General features: G+C 51.0%; 7 protein-coding genes across 7 annotated transcripts; 4 read left to right on the plus strand and 3 right to left on the minus strand.

Moving 5' to 3' along the window:
- Nucleotides 1-976: 976 nt before the first annotated feature.
- On the minus strand, nucleotides 977-1669 carry Aud_000184 (uncharacterized protein; the record flags this gene model as incomplete). Its single annotated transcript, XM_043285699.1, has 1 exon — nucleotides 977-1669. The coding sequence occupies one exon, from the start codon at nucleotides 1667-1669 to the stop codon at nucleotides 977-979; it is 693 nt and encodes a 230-aa protein (XP_043141634.1).
- A 616-nt stretch (nucleotides 1670-2285) lies between these two features.
- Nucleotides 2286-5639, minus strand: Aud_000185 (uncharacterized protein; the record flags this gene model as incomplete). The annotated part of the gene is made up of 9 exons (XM_043285700.1): nucleotides 2286-2654; nucleotides 2703-3086; nucleotides 3148-3590; nucleotides 3665-3882; nucleotides 3974-4242; nucleotides 4309-4565; nucleotides 4624-5322; nucleotides 5381-5493; nucleotides 5545-5639. The coding sequence occupies 9 exons, from the start codon at nucleotides 5637-5639 to the stop codon at nucleotides 2286-2288; spliced, it is 2847 nt and encodes a 948-aa protein (XP_043141635.1).
- Nucleotides 5640-8653: 3014 nt separating this feature from the next.
- On the plus strand, nucleotides 8654-10807 carry Aud_000186 (uncharacterized protein; the record flags this gene model as incomplete). Its single annotated transcript, XM_043285701.1, has 5 exons — nucleotides 8654-9168; nucleotides 9246-9378; nucleotides 9439-9931; nucleotides 9992-10447; nucleotides 10515-10807. The coding sequence occupies 5 exons, from the start codon at nucleotides 8654-8656 to the stop codon at nucleotides 10805-10807; spliced, it is 1890 nt and encodes a 629-aa protein (XP_043141636.1).
- An 859-nt stretch (nucleotides 10808-11666) lies between these two features.
- On the plus strand, nucleotides 11667-12918 carry Aud_000187 (purine-nucleoside phosphorylase; the record flags this gene model as incomplete). The annotated part of the gene is made up of 2 exons (XM_043285702.1): nucleotides 11667-11801; nucleotides 11848-12918. 2 exons carry the CDS (start codon nucleotides 11667-11669, stop codon nucleotides 12916-12918), a joined length of 1206 nt encoding a protein of 401 aa, XP_043141637.1.
- Nucleotides 12919-13553: 635 nt separating this feature from the next.
- Aud_000188 (uncharacterized protein) lies at nucleotides 13554-15419 on the plus strand (the record flags this gene model as incomplete). Its single annotated transcript, XM_043285703.1, has 9 exons — nucleotides 13554-14065; nucleotides 14115-14193; nucleotides 14238-14354; nucleotides 14406-14684; nucleotides 14737-14867; nucleotides 14911-15008; nucleotides 15058-15150; nucleotides 15198-15272; nucleotides 15316-15419. 9 exons carry the CDS (start codon nucleotides 13554-13556, stop codon nucleotides 15417-15419), a joined length of 1488 nt encoding a protein of 495 aa, XP_043141638.1.
- Nucleotides 15420-15469: 50 nt separating this feature from the next.
- On the minus strand, nucleotides 15470-16938 carry Aud_000189 (SGNH/GDSL hydrolase family protein; the record flags this gene model as incomplete). Its single annotated transcript, XM_043285704.1, has 4 exons — nucleotides 15470-16052; nucleotides 16108-16218; nucleotides 16266-16702; nucleotides 16747-16938. The coding sequence occupies 4 exons, from the start codon at nucleotides 16936-16938 to the stop codon at nucleotides 15470-15472; spliced, it is 1323 nt and encodes a 440-aa protein (XP_043141639.1).
- Nucleotides 16939-17505: 567 nt separating this feature from the next.
- Aud_000190 (SDR family NAD(P)-dependent oxidoreductase) lies at nucleotides 17506-18468 on the plus strand (the record flags this gene model as incomplete). Its single annotated transcript, XM_043285705.1, has 2 exons — nucleotides 17506-17865; nucleotides 17911-18468. The coding sequence occupies 2 exons, from the start codon at nucleotides 17506-17508 to the stop codon at nucleotides 18466-18468; spliced, it is 918 nt and encodes a 305-aa protein (XP_043141640.1).
- Between the last annotated feature and the right edge of the window lie 902 nt (nucleotides 18469-19370).

The following is a 19370-nucleotide window of genomic DNA, read 5'->3' on the forward strand; positions in this document are numbered from 1 at the left end:
AAAAGGGGACACTTTAGCGACACATTAAATGAATGCTCAGTCACTTTTAATGCTTTGTCATCCAACTGAAGACACTTCGGGGTTAACTGCTTGAACGGCTGAAGGCCTTCCGGATCCTCATAGACTAGCGATCTGGTTGGCACACGGACACAGGACGAATTGATAGCTGTATCATCTTTCACTAGGATGGCGAAGTATCCACTGGTTAACGTCCCCCAAAATTCCGGTGTAGCCATGATCTCAGTAAGCATCGGAACCAAGTTAGTCTTGCTGATCACAGCACTACCCCTCGTCAACATAGATCAGGATGGGATTGGAAGCCGAGCCTAACGGAGCAAGATCATCTCTAATCACTATAGGATTGGCGTGCGTCCCTAACTCAGGGACAATGATGGAGTCGCGTACAACCACTTCAGGCCATTCACACGGCTAACTGTGTATTGAAGCTTCAGCATATTAAATTAATGAAAATAATCAAGCTTGTAGGCGATCTCTTACTGAATATTTTGTGTCACCGGATTATACAGAGTAGTTTAAACCATATTTATTCGTGTTATGACAGTAACATTCATCTCGGGCACTTTCTTCACCAGGACAACGAGAAATTGACAAAATCACTCACACAAATAGGAGAGGAACGAAGTCACGTCATGGTTCTGTCTGTAATTCCTTTTAGTGAAGAATACAAATAGCACATTGCTTCACCCTCAAATTACTTACTTCCCGAGGCAAACCGTCATATCCCCTCTTATAACGGACAAGAGCACAGATGCCACATATAAGAACAGTTGCTACTGGAAATTAACATGGAAGGATATCAGGAGGGAGCACAGTTTTCCTGACGCTGTATTCCAATGTTTGGTATATTCGGCCTATCCTTGAATAAGGCTTCGAGAGCGAATCAACAGACACAAAGAATAGAACTAGGGGTCGATCGATAAGTACATGAGTCAAGATTGATACAGATATGGTCGCATTAACGGAGCGAGAGCTGAGGAGGACGACGATACTCATACTCCCATGCCATGCCATTGCGCAGGTAATTATACTTGCTCACCATGACCCTGTCATATAGAACCTTCATCCAGCCCACATCATGAAGCGTACAGCCCTCGATCGGCTCCTCAGGCGGTTCTTCGACGATCTCATTCTCATCTTCATATTCAACCGGGTCATACGGCTCCCACTCCTTGCTAATAAGGTTGACATAGCCCACATTGTTAACGTGAATCTCGCCCCAGGGTGCCGGGGCCCTGTGAACGACCGAGTCTAATGCCTCTTCATCCACCTGGATGCAGTACCGGTATCGCTGGGAGTCGCGTGCGCGGCCACCCGCGCCTTGCTCTGCCTCGACAGCAGTTTCAGCCCATTGTCTGAAATGGTCGCGGACGGTTGACGTGCTGGCTCCCTCGAAACGAGACCGGTCCTCCAAGACAGTGAGGCCGAGGCTATCCATCAGGTCAAGCCCCTGGTAAAACTCTAGGCTCCGTCGAGTGCACCAGCGTAGACGTTTCATGAATTCATCCCAGTCAGAATCGCTTTGATAGGTGCAGCGGTAGACGACGAATCCCCAGATGCGATGACCGTCTTGCTGAAGTGCCTCCCTGATGTCCGTCGCTGCGTAGGTTGGTCTGAGACTTTGTGACATTTCCGCTGGAGCAGAACTCATCGTCCTTTTTGTGATTGGGTGGGTTCCTCTTGTCTTCGATGGAAGACTATAGCATATCCGTTGGATCTGCTGAGGCACCAGAGATTGTGAGAATGAAGCTGAAGCTGATGATGTAAGGCGGAGGCAGACGGGCCTTTGAGGAACTCGAAGTAATCTCTTAGTGCAATGGGTTATGTGCACTAGCATCTTACTATGCCAGAGGTTGTTGTGAATATTTTAGCTGTACTAGAGTAATGGCATTATATTTTAAGGCTTTTTTACGGGGAGACCGCAGGGAGCGTAGGAGGAGGGGCCCTTTAATCAGAAGGCTGGTGGGGAGGGGGGGATGAACATGTTGCGGATAGTAAGGACTCTGTATCACCTGGTTCAGTACTGGTAAGTTACGGTAAGATACACACCTAATCATGTGACTTCAATTTGTTTGTGTTTATTCCTTTTTTCCTTGGCGCAGACCATGATATGAGGTAGTTATGACAATGTTGAACCTAGGGCTGTCATTTCATTAACTTCTCTGTGTCTGACTATATATTCATATATTCATATATACGTCTTTATTGGATGATTGAGATACGGCCATCGACAGTCCGTCTGTAGTCCTCATCCTGCTCACTCTCACTCACGATGAGTTGGAATACTTGTCAACATCTGGAACCATATAAAACGGCGGTATAGTCATCCAAACAATTTGGCTCTCAAAATACCTCAGCGCCGTCACAACACGATCATAGGTCTGTAGATTCCGGCCGGCCGCGCGCGCTTGGACGTAGGGCTCGAGTGCGCTATTAATGGCCATGCGAACCCGCTGTTGTGCTAGACGCTCCACGTGGCGCATATAGTCGTCATTGAACAGATGCCACCAGGATACGAGGTTGGTGATGGACGTGTCCTGCTCGACAAAGGACATTTGGCGATCGACCTGGTTGAAGACAATGTTGAATCGCATTCTCACCGCGCCGAATCGGTAATATTCAAAGACAGAGAACCACTAATATTTTAGTGAGAGTTTTTGGTCCACAGGATTCGGGCGACTTACAATGCGGATGGATGAGAGCAACGCGTCTGCTGCATCGTCGGTATCCAAATTTACTGCATTGGCAGCCAGATCCGCAACGCGGTCGAGATCAGTGGCAGAGTTCAAGCCCATGACCCGCCCCTTAGCCCCATTGATTTCGGCGTCGGTAGCCAGGAACGGGTACGGATAGCGGGTTGACCCGAGAGCCTCCGTGATGCGATCATTGGGCGTGTTGGGCTGGGCCCCTGTCGAGCTTCCAACGGGAGGCCGTGCTCCCAGGGCTGTATTGGAAGCGTTCCAGACGTCTCGCCAGAAGGCAACGGGAAGGGGAGCAAGGGGGGCGATTGCCCCTGAGGCCAGAATACCAGTGGAAGCAGCAGTAGCAAACGCAGACATGATTTGTTTCTGCGCGAGTTGTCAACCTTTATGTCTCTGTCTTGAATGAGGGAGGGAGATGGGCTCTCACGTCGTACGGATGCTCTGATTGCAGCCCTGTCATACCCTGTGGCTTTTTACCAGCTCCAACATCTTCCACCTGGATACTGGAACTGCTGCACCAGCCCGACCTCAACCACAGAGCCCGGCGGAGAACCTGGTAGGAATTGGCGACATTGTACAAATTGCCAATGGAAGGATATGCCCTGAAGATCAGGTAGAAGAGAAGGTCGCCTGCGCGAATTGGCTTTTTGGAAGAATTTCCTCGTTTCTCGAGGCCCGAAGGAGTGTCATAGGTGTCGGCCACGTCCGCCGGAGCAAGGTCCAGGTCCCGCTTGCTCCAGTTATTGGCGCTCTCGTCGTCATCATCATCGGGACAGAAACCGGGCCAAAGTTTACAAAGACCAGTGCTGCAGGTGGCTGGCGGCGGGGGTGCCTTTTGGACTGTACAACAAGCAGACTTGGATCTTCCCCCTGGTTGCACGTTAGGGATACGGGTCGGACCGTGGTAGGTGGCAGGCAGCGAGGAACAGAGGACAAGCACTTACAATCACAGGCGAATGTTTTATCCCCATACGTTGCCCGGTCGATCTGAACCTCCGTGGCATTACACACGGCGTTGGCACAGTCATGTCCGGAAGTGCCGCTGACCCAGTGGCATGCTACCAACTCAACGGGATCGGGGCAGCAGTAATTCTGCCCTTTGGCCCAACAATTGTCATACTTGGTGAGAATAGAGCTGGTTCCCGAGGGACAATCCGCCCCACTATGAATTGCAAAGGTCAGTGTATATTCAAATAAGTGCGACAAAGAAGCAACGAGAATGGGAGAGGAAGAATAGCAGATATGGTACTAACCATGCTGCATAAGCACATCCATTATTCACTTCTGCATAATCTGGGTCAGGACAGCAGAAGACCTTGTCCCCTCGGCCACATTTGTCGGTGTCGCCATCATTCACAAAGCCCCCTCCCCATTTGGAACGGATACCATTGATGTTGATCTCGCCGGGGAGACACTGGCCGCTGCAGTCCGTGCTCGCTCCTGGATTTCCTGTGTTTTGGCCGCGCCACTCACAGTTCTTGGGCGCACTAGTCCTAGGGCAACAGATCGGTTTTCCACAGTGCTAGTGCGTTTATCGGGTCAGATCTCTCCAACATTGTTGGGCGCATGCAAAAGGATAAGTACTTACGCAGCTTTTCTTACCACATCCAGCATCGTCCCAGCCAACAACGGTAAAGTCCGAGCCACAGGCATTGGCCATGGCCGTGTTATCGTTCAAATTAACACAGCTCCCGCTGTACACAAAGCATTTCTGTCCAGTAAAACTGGACAGGTCCTCTATCACTGCCTGGGGATTGGATAGCGCTTTGTCCATGGTCTGGAGGGTAGGGGTGGAAATAATACTTCTCCCGAGCAGTCCAGTATGCGCGGAGTACTTATCATCGTCTATTTCCAGCAGTCAGGCCCCGTGAAGTTGTGCCCTGAGAGGTGACCCTAAACTTACCAAGATCAGACGCCCAGATCAGCGCACCTCCGAACCCAATACTATCAGCCCAGTCTACTTTTTGTTTAAAAGTGACCTCGTCATCGTATGAGACCCACTGGTCGCCATCAAATGTGAAATAGTTGACAGCCGCCTCTTCATCATGAATTGGGGTGATGGCCGCCCGTTTCTTGCCGGAACTCCCCTGACTCAAGACATCCTGGACTTCATAATAGGCGAGCATCCCGCCGGTTGCCGAACACGGGCCAGGGGAAGAGGCACCACTGAACGGACATCCAGGGGTATTGCAGCTTGAATCCGCAAGCGTGAAAGATCGACCATAGAAACCAAAGCCAAGGGCAAGCTGTGATGGAGGAATATCCACACGCCAGAAGAGCTCCATGGCCAGCTTGATCTCTGTGAGATTAGTGTGCCCTTGAATAATACTGCCAATGGGGTTGGAAGCGTCCCAAACACCATGTAGATCGTATGTCATGACGTTGATCCAATCGGCATACTTGATCATGTTGGGCAGATCAAACCAACGGAGATACCAGTATGATGAAGGGGCAGTAAACGTCAGACCAAACTTACTTCCGCTCGCATCAAACGTGTTGCGCAGTGTCTTGAGCAGCAACACATAGTTTGCAGTGTCTTCAGTCTTGCCACCTCTATCAGGCGCCCCGGGATACTCCCAATCAATATCAAGACCGTCGAATCCTGTGCGCCTAACGTTAGAAAGACAAGCAGAGGGTCAATTATAAACAACCGTACTTACCATATTGCTTCATAAATTGCACCACGTTATTTGCAAACGTCTGACGGGAAGATCCATCTGCTGCAATCTCGCCAAATACGGGCTGGGTTGCTGTGCCATTGTCGGAAAAAGTCCTATCATCTCTAGTGAGTACCATGTCCTGTTCATCTCGACACCAAACTCACCAGCCACCGATACTGACAAAGACGGAGAGATCCTGCTTGATCGATTTGAGATTTGTGGCATCCTTGAATAGACTTGATGGAGTCGACGAATCCATCGTGACCACCTGGTATGTGGATGGATCAATAGAGGCAAAAGCGAAATTTACACTCAAGACCAAGTCTGTCAGCTAGAGCTTTCCTCCCAGAACAACTCACAATAAAATCAAAGAAGAAGAAGAAGCGACTGTATACTTACTGGGTAAGAGCGTCCAGCGGCAAGTCTGTGGCGGTCACCTTGTGGCAGCTCTTCCGAGCACTCCACGATTCATAGTATCCAATAACTCTATTATTGAGCATCCCGGTTCCACCACCACCAGCTGGCGGACTCGGGTTCAACACACAGTTGCTTTGGCATCCAGCTGCTTCCAGTCAGCGGGAGCTTGAAAGATGGATCAGCGGATAATGGACAATGGATAGGTCATACGTACGCTTGCAGAAGTCCTCCGTCGTGCCGCACTAGAATGGTTCCTGGTAAGTCATCTACCCGAATGAGAGAGATAGACAGATACTCACAAATCCATACTGACTGCAGCAGGTATTCAGTGGACATAACTGACCAGGTGTAGCCGCATATTCGCCGCACTCGGCTGTGGCATTGCAATTAGAGACACAGCCAGTGCCACAGTATGTTGGACCGTATCCGCAATAACCACCAGCTCCGCAGCATGCTCCATTCCTACACGGGTTACCTGGACCACATGCATAATCGTCACGCCGACTTAGATTTACGCTCGAGTCCTCCAGGGCCCCATGTTTCTCAAGCCTTCTGTGCGAAAGGTGTTGTCTCACTTGCCAGCTGGTGTCATAGGTGCTGGCCTCGGAGAGAATGATGCTAAGTAGAATTCCAAGGAGGATTGAGAGCCAATGGCCCTTCCTTCGCAAAGGAAGCTGCTCACTAGCCATGGGGGACGAGGCCACGTTTCCAGGGGTTTGTCTGTGAAAGAGAAAGAGAGAGCAAGTAGTGGGTTGAGGAAGATGACTCGCTGAATCCATATATACCTACATTTCATGCCGGCAAAAGCGGGACTCCATCTATGCCAGGATACTTTGCCATTCTACTTTCCTTCTCTCTTAGTGCAATAGATCAACCCACACCATCGGCTAGCCTACTGAGTGTCCGAGAAGTCAGTCGTACAGGTCGTAGGCGGCGATTGGCTCGCCTTCTAGATACACGCGTCTTCATCCAGTGCGTCTGACTCCTCAGTAGATAGGTGACGGGGCCGGTTACATTGTTAATATCCGATATCACGGTGGTAGTTTATAATTTCCAGCCGCCGAAAGAGAGATATCTACTAGCATTGTCAATTGCAAAAACCCCTGAAATTGATCCTGGCTGGCATAACTTAGCGTATGTCTTAGCCTCTCGCCCAACCCGATAGTGCTTACCAAGTGTAAGTACGAAATCCGAAGTCGGCCCCCAATTTACTTCTCTGATAGCAGCATGAGGGATTTATTTCCTTAGCGTAGTGGAAGAAGGAAATTAAGGCGCCCAACTAGTGGTGTCTGAGTTGCGCATAAAATCGTTCCGCTACTACCTAATAACCTTCTATATTGCTAAGCTTACAGTAGCTTACTTCGCCTGGACGTTTCAGATCTTAGCACAACCAAGCCTCACGGCACGGACCCCCTGATGACTGCCGATTGGCACTGACTCGCTAGATCCACTGAAGCAAATAAGCAAACCTAAGCATTTCATATTCCCCGAGACAGACTACTCAAGGTACCTAGAGCCTAAGAAACTTTGACCTGAATCGGCACCAACCTAATTGGCACAATTTGTGAACCTAATGCGGCTTACAGAGAACGGAGCACACTATTCTGCAGTTTCTTCATGTGTGATGTTGTATCCCTGCTGTGATGACCCTACTGCTATCATCCCTACTGGCTAGAGATGGTTGTCTGGACGCCTTTTTGGCTGGATGGTTTGATGTATGACATGTGATATACTGAGGACAGGGCTGCGGCTCTCTCGGGTGCAGTCAGCTTCTCCTAATGCTATGAAAGTACCCGGGGAGTTTTCCTCAGATACTGGTTTCTGTGTCCAATCTTTTAGCATTTTAGGCTGTTACATGAGGGTGTATGTTGAATGTCTTTGGTGAGTCGCTTCCCCAAGATGTCGTCTTGCTCCGCATGCCTTGAGACGGTACATTTTCGGTCATTGACACCTGCATATCATACTATATTTGAGATTCCCGGAACTCTCGGCTGTAAAATTGCCAGGGTCCTGACTCCTGCAGTACTAGGCAATACCAACTGAGACCCTCGGGCATACTAACCCGGAAACCCCTCTCTACCGTTCCATATCAAATGATCAACTATTGATGCCACCTTCTTTTCTTGGTTACAGACATCCCTCGTGGTCATTCGACGGAATTTGGAGGATGCTGCGAAGACGGACAATCTCCGCTCACCGGGTGCTGCACGAGAAGTTCCTGCTAAATAGCACCCCCAGGGCATGCGTCAGTTCAGTTCGAGGTGTCTGGCTCACTCCATGCATTCACAATGACAGGATTCCGTATGAGGCAGTTTGCTATGCTGCTGCTTGGGATTGTCCCCTTGGCAGCCGCGCAGCAACCGGCTGGAGTCCAAATGTATACGGCGTATCCAGGGCTCAGCGCATCATGTCAAGCTGCCCTGGCCACCAATGTCTCGTGTCCGCCGTTCATAACGGTAGTCTCGCAGAGGTGAGCAAGCGATGCCCTGCTAATAGCTTTAGATTTATGTCTTGAGAGCCCTCATTAACTGTCGAGCCAGCAATGCCATTCTAGATGTTGACCAGGTCAGCGAGCTTTGTGTCGATGACTGCTATACTTCGCTTGAAAGCGCAAAGACAGCCATTCAGGCAGTGTGCACCAGTACAGATGTCATCGTTTACGAAACTGTGGCATACCCAGGTAACTACACCCTAGCCACGCTCCTTCCTGGAACACGACTCACCGGACTAATCCCGTTGGTAGCTACCTTTATCGTCGACAACTATCTTTTAACATATCAAGTGTCATGCAGAAAGGACGGATCAACAGGCGAGTATTGTGATCCACAGATCCTGACATGGTCAAACCAAACCGTTATGAACGACACACAGCTATGCTCGAATTGCTGGCTCGGTGGTCTAGCCTTGCAACTGGGAAACGCCCTTGGTTACGACGCTGGCCTCGAAGACAAATACACGTCATTGACATCCAGTTGTAATGCCACGGGCTATAGCTATACGTCTCCCACTGCCTATGCGCTCAATACCACAGCGACCACACCCTCGGCGACAGTGACAGCAACCCCTGCGCCGACATGCACTGGTTCCTATGTCGTGCAATCCACTGATGACTGTAACTCAGTGGCGAAGGCCCTGAACGTGTCAACATATAGCTTATTATCGGACAATAACCTGGATATATATTGCCAGAACTTTGCTACTATGGTGAACAGTAGTCTTTGCATTCCGCCACAGTGCGAGACATATACCTGGCAAGCACTGGATACATGCAATACTGTGGTCAGTGACCTGCTTAATGTGACTCTGGCGCAATTTCTTGCTTGGAATCCCAATTTCAACTCTCTCTGTCAGAATGGTGTGAATTTTATCGGGTACGAGGTTTGCATAAGGTACTGTTCGACCTTCATCTTCATCTTCATTAGACTAAATAGCTGACCACGACCTCTAGCCCACCTGGAGGATACCTGAACCACACCTCAGATGGCGACGGCAGTATGCCAACGACCAGTGTTACTACTCCTGTGCCCGTCCCAACCAATGCAATGACTGGGTCCAACACGGATTGTGGCAGTTGGTATACGGTATGTCATTCAGACTTCCCCAAGAACACGGGAATAAGCCCTGATACTTACGACTTTTAGGTTGCTGAAAATGACACCTGTGCTTTGGTGTCGATGGCAAACTCTATCTCCCTCACGGATTTCTACTTCCTGAACCCGGAGATTGACGCAAAGTGTACCAACCTGGAACTTGGCGAAGCTTATTGTGTCGCACCAGTCGGAGCCATCACGACTTACTCTGGTTACACGGTCACCGGGGGTTGGGCGACGATCACCGTCCCTACAGCCTCTTTTCCCTCTGTCAATACTGCAATCCCAACGAGCACCGGAGATCCTGGCTACCTTTATGTTCCTGTATATCTGCCAACTGCCCCTGGCACCATTGAGGGCTGCGATAAGTACCAAAACTACAGTGATTACGGCGATCTCAGTAGTTGCACTTGGGTCGCAGAAATTTCAGAGTTGACCACTGATCAACTGCTGGAGTGGAATCCGAGCCTTTCGTCTAATCTCACGACCTGTGCGCTACAACCGGGATACAGCTACTGCGTGCAGCGGTATGCGAATCAGACATGTGAGTGGACTGTGCCTTGATCATACAACGAACAAAATCAATGGCTGATGACAGTAATAGCACCAGGGGACGCCGACCCCAGCTCGAACTGCCTGTCTGTCAATACTATCGAGCCCGGGACAGTATCCAACTGCAATTGCTTCACCCAGGTCGATGGGTGGTTGAATGGTGATTACGGATGTGATCAGATTGTAGAAGATTTTAGTCTGACATTAACCCAACTCACCACGTGGAATCCATGGTTGGCGGGCGGCTGTGACACGGCGCTCTATGCAAATCTCACAGGAAATGATGAACGCGCAGTATGCATCGGCGTAGGCAACACGACGATCACCACCACGACAACACCAACAACAATTACACCGACCACCACTACATCGTCCATGGGACCAACCCGGACAGGCACTGTGGCGGGCTGTCAGCAGTTCTACACTATCCAGTCGGGAGATAGCTGTTCCTCGGTTGAAACCGAATTCGGAATTACCTTTGCCCAACTGTACGAGTGGAATCCGTCAAGTATGTTTCCCTCTGCACCCTCCCTCCTACTATTGCGACAAAGCATCAGTTCTAACCGTCAGTGTAGTTGGAAGTAACTGTGAGACTCTCTGGCTGGGCAGCGCATACTGCGTGAAGGGGCCGGCCTCATCATCTACATCTACCACAACCACCTCCAGTGGGCCATCCAGTCCCACCCAGACGGGGGTGGCATCGAACTGCAACGCCTGGTATACTGTTCCCGACGGCGGCTCATGCGCTGCAATTGAGACGCAGTACGGGATCACGTTTGCGCAGCTGTATCAATGGAATCCTGCTATTGGCTCTAATTGTCAGTATTTGTTGATCGGATATGCTGTTTGTGTTGGTGTCTCCTCGTAATATTGAGATTCGTGCTATAATGAACAGGTTTGGGGAGCGTGGGGAGGAAGGGAAGGGAAGGGAAGGGAAGGGAAGGCTAGTCAGATCTATACTCCGTACTTATGAAGTAGACGTCAAGACTCCTCTATCAGTGTAAACTACTGCCTGTTCTCTTTTAATATATCTGTAGGTTCATACAGCCGTGTGGATATTAAAGATGGTCTATTATTCACTCAAGGTGAGGATTAACAGACCCGATCCAAGTATGGAGCACAACTACTTATTACCATACGGCATTTGCACTTGCCCTCTTGCTATTTTAAATGAAATAAGCACATATATGGGCATCAATTTGCTCCTACCGGTGCAAGATGGCGAAATAAGTCGTCATCACCCTCGGTCTTGAAGCCACGATAGGTTGACTATTTTTTCGGAAGTAAGAAGCTTCAAGATAAGGTGCCGTCTGATATCTCGTCGATGATGTATCTAGTCTATCTTCGGTCATGATAAATCCTGTTCGCATACCGGCGAGTGCCGGGTTATTCCCCACTCGTTGAACTTGAAAAGGCCAATGGAAAAGTTGACTGATACGAAGATAAACACTCTAGGCGGTGATTTCGCCGACGATCCGACCCAAAAGCACGCGAGAATGGATCCAGTTGACTAATGGTATCGTTATCACTGCAGATCTCCCTCTGTAAAATCGTGCTTGTGGAATCGGATCCACCGTGCTGGTCTCGGAATTCATCAAAGACCCATGTCGCGCAATTTTCGCTGCAGAATTTGCAGCTATATAACCGCGGCGGATGCCGTGAGGAGTTTGTCCTCGGAGCAGTCGAAAGAGTGAAGACGAGGATTCAGACCGGTGGACGAGCACATAATGCATTTAGTCAAGTCAATTGCAACAGGACTGCTGGTCGCTGGCTGCGTGCTGGCATCGGCAGCCCCGAAGCCAGCGCCAGTAGCCCAGCATCATCCTCACAAGATCGCGCCCAAGGTCTTCATTGTCTCTATGGTATGTCTATCCGGGTTGTGAGGACGACGGCCACTCACATGCGCAGTTTGAACCCGAAGCCGCCGTATGGTGGAACATCCCCGAGTTTGATCTCTTCGAGCACAACATCACAGTGCCCGGTGCCTCGCCCGTCTATCCCGACGTCTACTGCACCGCCGACCACAGCATCTGCCAGCTCATCACCGGCGAAGGCGAGATCAACGCAGCCGTCACCGTCTCCTCTATCGCCTTCTCCCCTCTTTTCGACCTCACACACACCTACTTCCTGATCGCAGGCATCGCCGGCATCAACCCCAAGGTCGCCACCATCGGCGGCGTCACCTTCGCCCGGTACGCCGTGCAAGTGGCCCTACAGTACGAGATCGACATCCGCGACCTCGGTCCGAACTATACATCCCCCTACATCCCCCAGGGAGCTAAGGCCCCGGGCCAGTACCCAGCCAGCATCTACGGCACCGAAGTCTTCGAAGTCAACGCCGAGCTGCGCTCGCTGGCCGCCTCCTTCGCCCGCACGGCGCAGCTGGCCGACTCGGACAAAGCCAAGGCCTACCGCGCCAAGTACATCACTGACAGTGGCATCTATGCAGCCGGCACCCAGGCCCCGTCAGTCGTGGAATGCGACGTCTCCACAACCGACGTCTATTTCAGCGGGACAATCCTCGACGACATCTTCGACAATACCACTCGGGTCTTGACGAACGGGACGGGCGTGTACTGCAGCACCGCGCAGGAGGACAACGCGACGCTCGAGGCCCTGCTGCGTGCTGCGTCCCACAACCGCACGGATTTCTCCCGGATTATCGTCATGCGCACGGCATCCGACTTTGAGAGGCCGTATCCTGGCCAGTCAGCGATTGATAATCTGCTGTATGCGGACCAGGGCGCATTTGGGCCTGCACTGCAGAATCTCTACAATGCTGGGATTAAGGTTGTGCAGGGCATTCTGGACGACTGGAACAAGACATTTGCAGCTGGTGTCAAGCCCAGCAACTATATCGGCGACGAGTTTGGGACGTTGGGCGGGAAGCCGGATTTTGGGCCCGGGCCAACGATTGCACGGGAAGAGTCGAGTGCGTTGAAGAAGAGGGGAATGGCTAAGCGTGGAAGACGGGTGTAGGCTGTTGTCTTCCAGTCTGATATATACCATCTAGACTTCTGTCGTTGTAAATAAGGCGTGCTTGGCAACTCATTGCGCCTGCAGCTTGTATGTTAGCTATTATTAATCAGGAAGGCTCTTTGTAGCCTGTGAACCGCATACAACGCAAAAACTTCTATTCCATTCCTTCGAAGCGCCATTGATCTCCCAAGCCCCGCATAGTCTCCGTGTCCTGGTACAAACATGAGTAGGAGCATGGTGCTTGTGAAGAGGATTCAGGAGATGAACAGATATTCCACGAATCAGCCGCAAAAGATGAGTTCAAGCTCATGTCCACCAAAGAACCCCGCAAGTTGATATCAGCCGAAACTCGCTGAACTGGACCTCCCCGGCTGCCGATTACTGCCTGTTTGGGAACGGAGTGATGCTTCACTTCTGCCCAGCCTCCCCGCTGTCTACTACCAGTAAATAGATTTAGACTAGAGAGGTAATCTACTCCATATCTTGGATTCTTTCGTCATGGAATGCGGGGTATCCATTCATTTCTCCACAATACCTTATCCACCACAGAGGCAGGAATTGAAGAAAAACGGGCGATGATGACTTTCTTCGTTTCCCGCTACCGCAAGGTTCTCTAACCAAAACCCTACCGCGCAATGAATCTCAAGATACTTGCCTCCTACCTCCTAGGCTCTGCCGTCTTGGCTACAGCATCAATTTCAGAGCTCCAAGTAGAAACAAGTAGTGGTATCGTCCACGGCTTCTACAACAACTCAGCCGAGACAGTCCGGACATTCCTGGGTATCCCCTATGCTGAACCACCAGTTGGCCAGCGCCGATTCGCACCCGCCGTGCGCAAGGGCAGGATGCAAGGTGTGTTTGACGCATCGTCGTTCGGCCCCCCGTGTCCTGGACAGTTCTCATTCTCGAATGAGTCGATCTGGACCGCGCTGCCGTACAATCCGTGGAACACGGCAGACATGTCTGAGGACTGTCTTTCCATCAACGTCTGGGCACCTGCGGCCAAGCATAAGAAGGCCAAGGGGAAGAAGGCGGTGATGATGTATATCTACGGAGGGGGGTTTGTGCAGGGGGGTACGGCACTTACGTTCTATGATGGGAGCAATCTTGTCCAGGATAATGAGGATATCATTGTTGTGACGTTCAAGTAGGTCTACCTGACGAGCCAATTTGCAGAGCAGCGACTCATGGTGTAGCTACCGCGTGACCGTATTCGGGTATCCCAATTCTCCCGATCTCCCCTGGGGTCAGCAGAATGTCGGCCTTCTGGATCAGGTTTGCTCACTTCCTTGTTACACGAGCATTGTTGACAGGAGCAGAGACTAGCAGTCCAATGGGTCCACGATAACATCGAGAAATTCGGCGGTGATCCCTCTCGAATCATGCTGTTCGGGCAGTCGGCCGGTGCAGCTTCGGTGGACATGTATACCTACGCGGTAAGTCTCCAGTCTGTCTTTGTTCTGCGTCAAACCAATTCACAGGCGTAGTACCCAGACAATCCCCTCGTGCACGCCGTCGCCATCGAATCCGGCGCAGCAGACATAATCACCAGTGCCGACTCCACCCACCAGAACTGGGACAAGCTATCGACCGCCCTGGGCTGCGGATCCGGCAGGGGAACGCTGCGCTGCATGCAGATGATACCATTCCGGCAGATCCTCGCCGAGCTATCCAGAGGCTCATACAACTTCGCTCCGTTGCAAGATAACGTCACCGTGTTTGCAGATTACCCCGCGCGAGCTAAAAAGGGCAAATGCGCGCGGGTGGTACGTACATCGTTCCCTCAAATTTAGAGAGATCTGACATGTTCATGTTCAGCCTGCTCTCATCGGCAACAATGCGCGCGAAGGCGCGGCGTTCTTCAATCTTAGCTCTGCGTCGATCAACGAGACGGCTATCTTTGCTGCGACGCAGACGACGTTCAACTGTCCTGTTCAGCACTCTGCTTTGTACGTCTTCTGGAAATTCCTTGGGTTGAGCTAACAGCCACAGACTTAAAATTGAACAAGGGATTCCGGCATGGAGGTATCTGTACCACGGCAATTGGAGCAATCTGAGCCCGGTGCCGTGGCTTGGGGCCTACCATTCAGGTGAGTAATCTAGGCTACCTAGGTGAGTGCCATTACTGACAGCGGCTAGGCGAAGTACCTATCGTGTTTGGAACCTATAATATGTCCCCGCTGGGTATTCCCTCTACTCCGCGGGAGGTGGAAGCTAGCCAATACATTCAAGGTAGGGAATCCCAGTTTACAACTTTGATGACAGACTAACATCGCTAGGTGCATGGGTTGCCTTTGCCAAAGATCCTCACAATGGATTGCGGAAATATGGGTGGCCAAACTATAACCCTCATGGTGAGTCGATCCCCGATGGACTGGACATATCTAACGGTAGCAGGCAATACCCTTATCAACCTGGCACTGAATAACAGCGTCGCGCCAGTATTTACTTCGCCCAAGGGATGGGATAGCCATTGCAATGAATCTGTCTTTGTACCATAACGGTCACGATCACGTAGATCTTAGATATCTATCGACCTGATCAATACCAGTCAAGCCAAATCAAAAACCTCCAGCGGAAACCGATCCGCCAGAGTCTGATAACCCTTAACATTAGGATGTAGATGATCCCCCCCATCAAACTCCTCCGCCAACTGCCCTGGCGCCCTCGGATCCCTCAGCGCCTTGTCAAAATCCAGCACCGCATCGAAAACCCCACTATGCCGAATAAACTCATTCACCCTCTGCCTTGTCTTCTCACGCTCATCACTCGAATACGGCTGCGTATAGTTCGACCCCGCGGGCGTCCCAAACGGCGTGATCGTCGCCCCGAAGATCGGAATCCCAGCTGCGTGCACCCTTGTCGCGATCTGCGTAAACGCAACCAGCAGCCTATCCCCGATGAGCTTCTGCGCAGCGGGATCAGCGCTTGCCACGCCGATGTCATTGACCCCCTCGAAGATCATGGCGTAGCGCACGCCCGAGTGCGCGAGAACGTCGCGGTCCAGCCGGCTGAGGACGTTGGGGCCCAGCCCGTCGGCGAGGATGCGGTTGCCGCCGGCGGCTTGGTTGAGGAGGGCGATGGAGGAGGTTGATCTGTATTTTTGCATGCGGGCGAGGAGGAGATCGGGCCATCTGGGTCAATCATTAGCTAGGTATTATGGACTATGGTGCATGAACGAGAACGCACCGATTGTTTCCGTTGGTGTCGCTTCCCCTGCCGTCCGTGATGCTGTCGCCGATGATGGCGAAGCTGCGCGCGGAGGGAGATAGAGACGCTTCGACGGCGCTGATGAAGTACCTGCGATGCATTAGCTGGGTCTCGTAGTGTAAAAGTTGGAGCCTTACCAGTGGTTCACGCTCATCACCGACGGATCGGTCAGATTCTTCGCCCCGACCCAGTTCCCAAAGGATAGCCAGGAGGTGGTTCTACTTCCCGGGTGTCCAGTGATGGCGTTGCCCTGCTGCCCTTGAGCAAGGTAGATATCGATCAGAAGGGTCGACTGCGCTTTAACGGGGAAGGCAATGGGATCTGAAACGGCCAGTGCTCCATTCGGAATGATAATATCTTCATTGCCGCTGAAGAGGACTTTCTTGCTTGATCCTGGTTGGAGAGCGCTTGTTCCTGTCTTTTGGTCGAGTGGAAGGCCAATGGCGACGCTGGTAATTGCCAGATCGTTTACCCCAAAGGCATTTGAGAGCCGCAGACGGATACTGTCTGCATCGAGCGTGACGTGGATCGTCTGGCGGATCGTGGAATTGTTGAAAACCGAGGTCGACGAGTTCTATTCGCATTAGACGAGGCTATTGCATGTAAAGATGAACTCACATATGGAGCCGGAGGTAGATTGTAAGGCTCGACCAGTTGCGGCATGGTTGTCCAAATATCCACCCAGTGGGATTTTCGACTTGAAGCCGCATTGCCGCTAGAGAGGGATATGTCTAGCGGAAGTGACCAGACAGAGCTGAATTGGAGGAGTAGAAGAAGAGCAGCGACTGCCCGAGAAAGAAACGTAGCCATGTTGAGCATCGGATTCGGCCAACTCCAACCTTGCCCTCTCGTATTAGCGAGGATGGCCTCGATCGAGGAGGCAGCATTTTAAATAGAGATTCATCGTCAAAGGAATACCCCTGTTCCCCGGATTTTCCCCCGATTGATCCACAGGCTAAACGGGTAAATAGCGTCGGCCTGCAGGATGAGGGACTTCGTAAAAAATTATCCATGAAGGATTTTGATGCATCCATTCCCCACAATTGCAATTCAGCCGTTGGTCCGGGGTAATAAGGGGACGGGATCAAGGAAGCTTGGCTGGGGAGACCCTGATCCTGTGTCGGGTGAAGCTCCTTTCTGTTCAGGAGCTGTGGAGCGCATTCTTCACCTTCAAGTATGGAGCCCATTACCTCTAGAGAATTCGATTAAGATAGAGAGACTGATATAGTACCAGACGATTGTCTTTCCACGGGTACGAGGCTAACTCCGCTATTTCCGTTGATGACGATGCGGGGTACAAGATGAAACATATATAACCAGATTCAGCGACCCTCTATCCTCCCTGAATTCTTCCGTCAGGTTTTATCAAAACGCACAATGGCCGCCATCTTCCAACCCCAGAAATCCGCCCTTATCACCGGCGCAGCATCCGGCGTCGGGTTCGCCATCGCCAGGCTATGTCGCTCCAAAGGCATGCATTTGGCGCTCCTCGATATCGATACTGCCAATCTGGAAAGGGCCAAAAATGAGTTGTCTGCTCTCGACTCCTCGCTGAAAACAGAGGTCTACACCATTGACGTTGGTAACCGGGACGCCTGGAAGGACGTCACAAAGCAGATCCGCTCGACGTTCAACGACCTCGATCTTGTCGTTCTCAATGCAGGAAAATCATACAGAGCGCAGAGTGGGCAGTCAGGACGACTAACACGATGGGCTGACGCCGATTACTGGAAGAAGGTGAATTTCATCCATCTGCATACTTGGCTAAAGCTGATGAAACAGACATTCGACACAAACGTCTTCGGTCCTTTGAACGGACTTGAAACGCTCCTTCCGCTGCTAACTAGCTCATCGCCAACTCCTACATCTATAGTCATCAGTGGCTCCAAGCAAGGCATCACTAACCCCCCTGGAGGCGCCAACCCGGCGTACAACGCCTCCAAGGCGGCCATCAAAAATATGACCGAACATCTAGCGCATGATCTGCGGTCGGATCCAGCTACGGCTCATATCTCGGTGCACCTGCTAATTCCCGGTTGGACATGGACTGGTCTTATGGGGAATGTCGGGCCTACGGACGAGAATGACGTCAAGAAGATGGAAGGGGCGTGGTTCCCTAGTCAGGTTGCCGAGGAGTTGGTCAAAGGAATGGAGAAGGGGTCGTTCTACATCGTCTGTCCCGATAATGAGACGGACAGGGCTCTGGACCAGGCGAGAATGCAGTGGGCGAGTGACGATGTGGTTGAGGATCGACCTGCGTTGTCACGATGGGAGGAGAAGTGGAAGGGGAAAGCAGAGGAGTGGATTCAGAGTGAGGCGAAGAGGAGAAGAGATGCTTGACCGTGTCTAGTAACAGTTAAAGTGTGCTGGCCTGTTAGCTATAGATGGGCTTGATTTGCTGATATATCTTACTGGTCGACAAGAGTGTCCTGCAGCGACGGATGAGTATATAATGCAGGCAGTTGTGATACAGTATGGACCAATGATGTAGTGCCCGTGTCTGCAAAATAAGGAGAATAATAGACATATAGGTAAGACAAAAACTGAGTAATATATAAGTGGTAGGCCTCTCTAAGTTGGTCATGGCTTTCTCCATTCTTCAATGGTCACAGGCAATGCGTCAATCTCCACTCGACTGTTGTAAACTTCAGAGTAGAAGAATACTGGCACTCTGACTACAAAAGGGTTGTTATTATTATGGATGTGCTCTGTCTTTGCCAGAAGCTTCTCAATGTTATGAGGGAGGCTTTAGGTGTGTTAATTTTGTCCTTGCTCACAGTCAAGGTCAGAGTACTAATGCTAGAAACTGGCAGAACTATGTACCATTGTTGCTCCAGTTGTGCTACAAGTGCAGTGAGGAGTTGGTCTTTTTGTAAAAGAGATAGCAACGCGGCGCCATGCCACAGTCGATGCTCTGCTAATGCCTGGAGAGGAAGCTCTCTTATTAACAGCGCTAGTAATTTACTACAGGACCTATGGGCAAGAACTTTTCGAACGGACCTCCTTATCAAACTACATGTTATTTGAAGCACGCGGTCGCCGACCCATGCGCCGTGGCAAAGGCTATCTTGCATTAGGGCTGATTTATTCTGAGACACAGACGGGCAAGTCCAAGATTGGAACATCAGCCTCCATTCAGGAGGTCATTTAAGCTAACCCAATGAGAGCCCGGGCCTAGGTTTTTTTAAACTCAAAGAGATTTAGAAGTTCGAATATGCGTTTAAGATGATATGATGCACGCT

This window comes from Aspergillus udagawae (genome assembly GCF_001078395.1).
Source record: "Aspergillus udagawae IFM 46973 DNA, scaffold_1, whole genome shotgun sequence".
NCBI classification, from domain to species: domain Eukaryota; kingdom Fungi; phylum Ascomycota; class Eurotiomycetes; order Eurotiales; family Aspergillaceae; genus Aspergillus; species Aspergillus udagawae.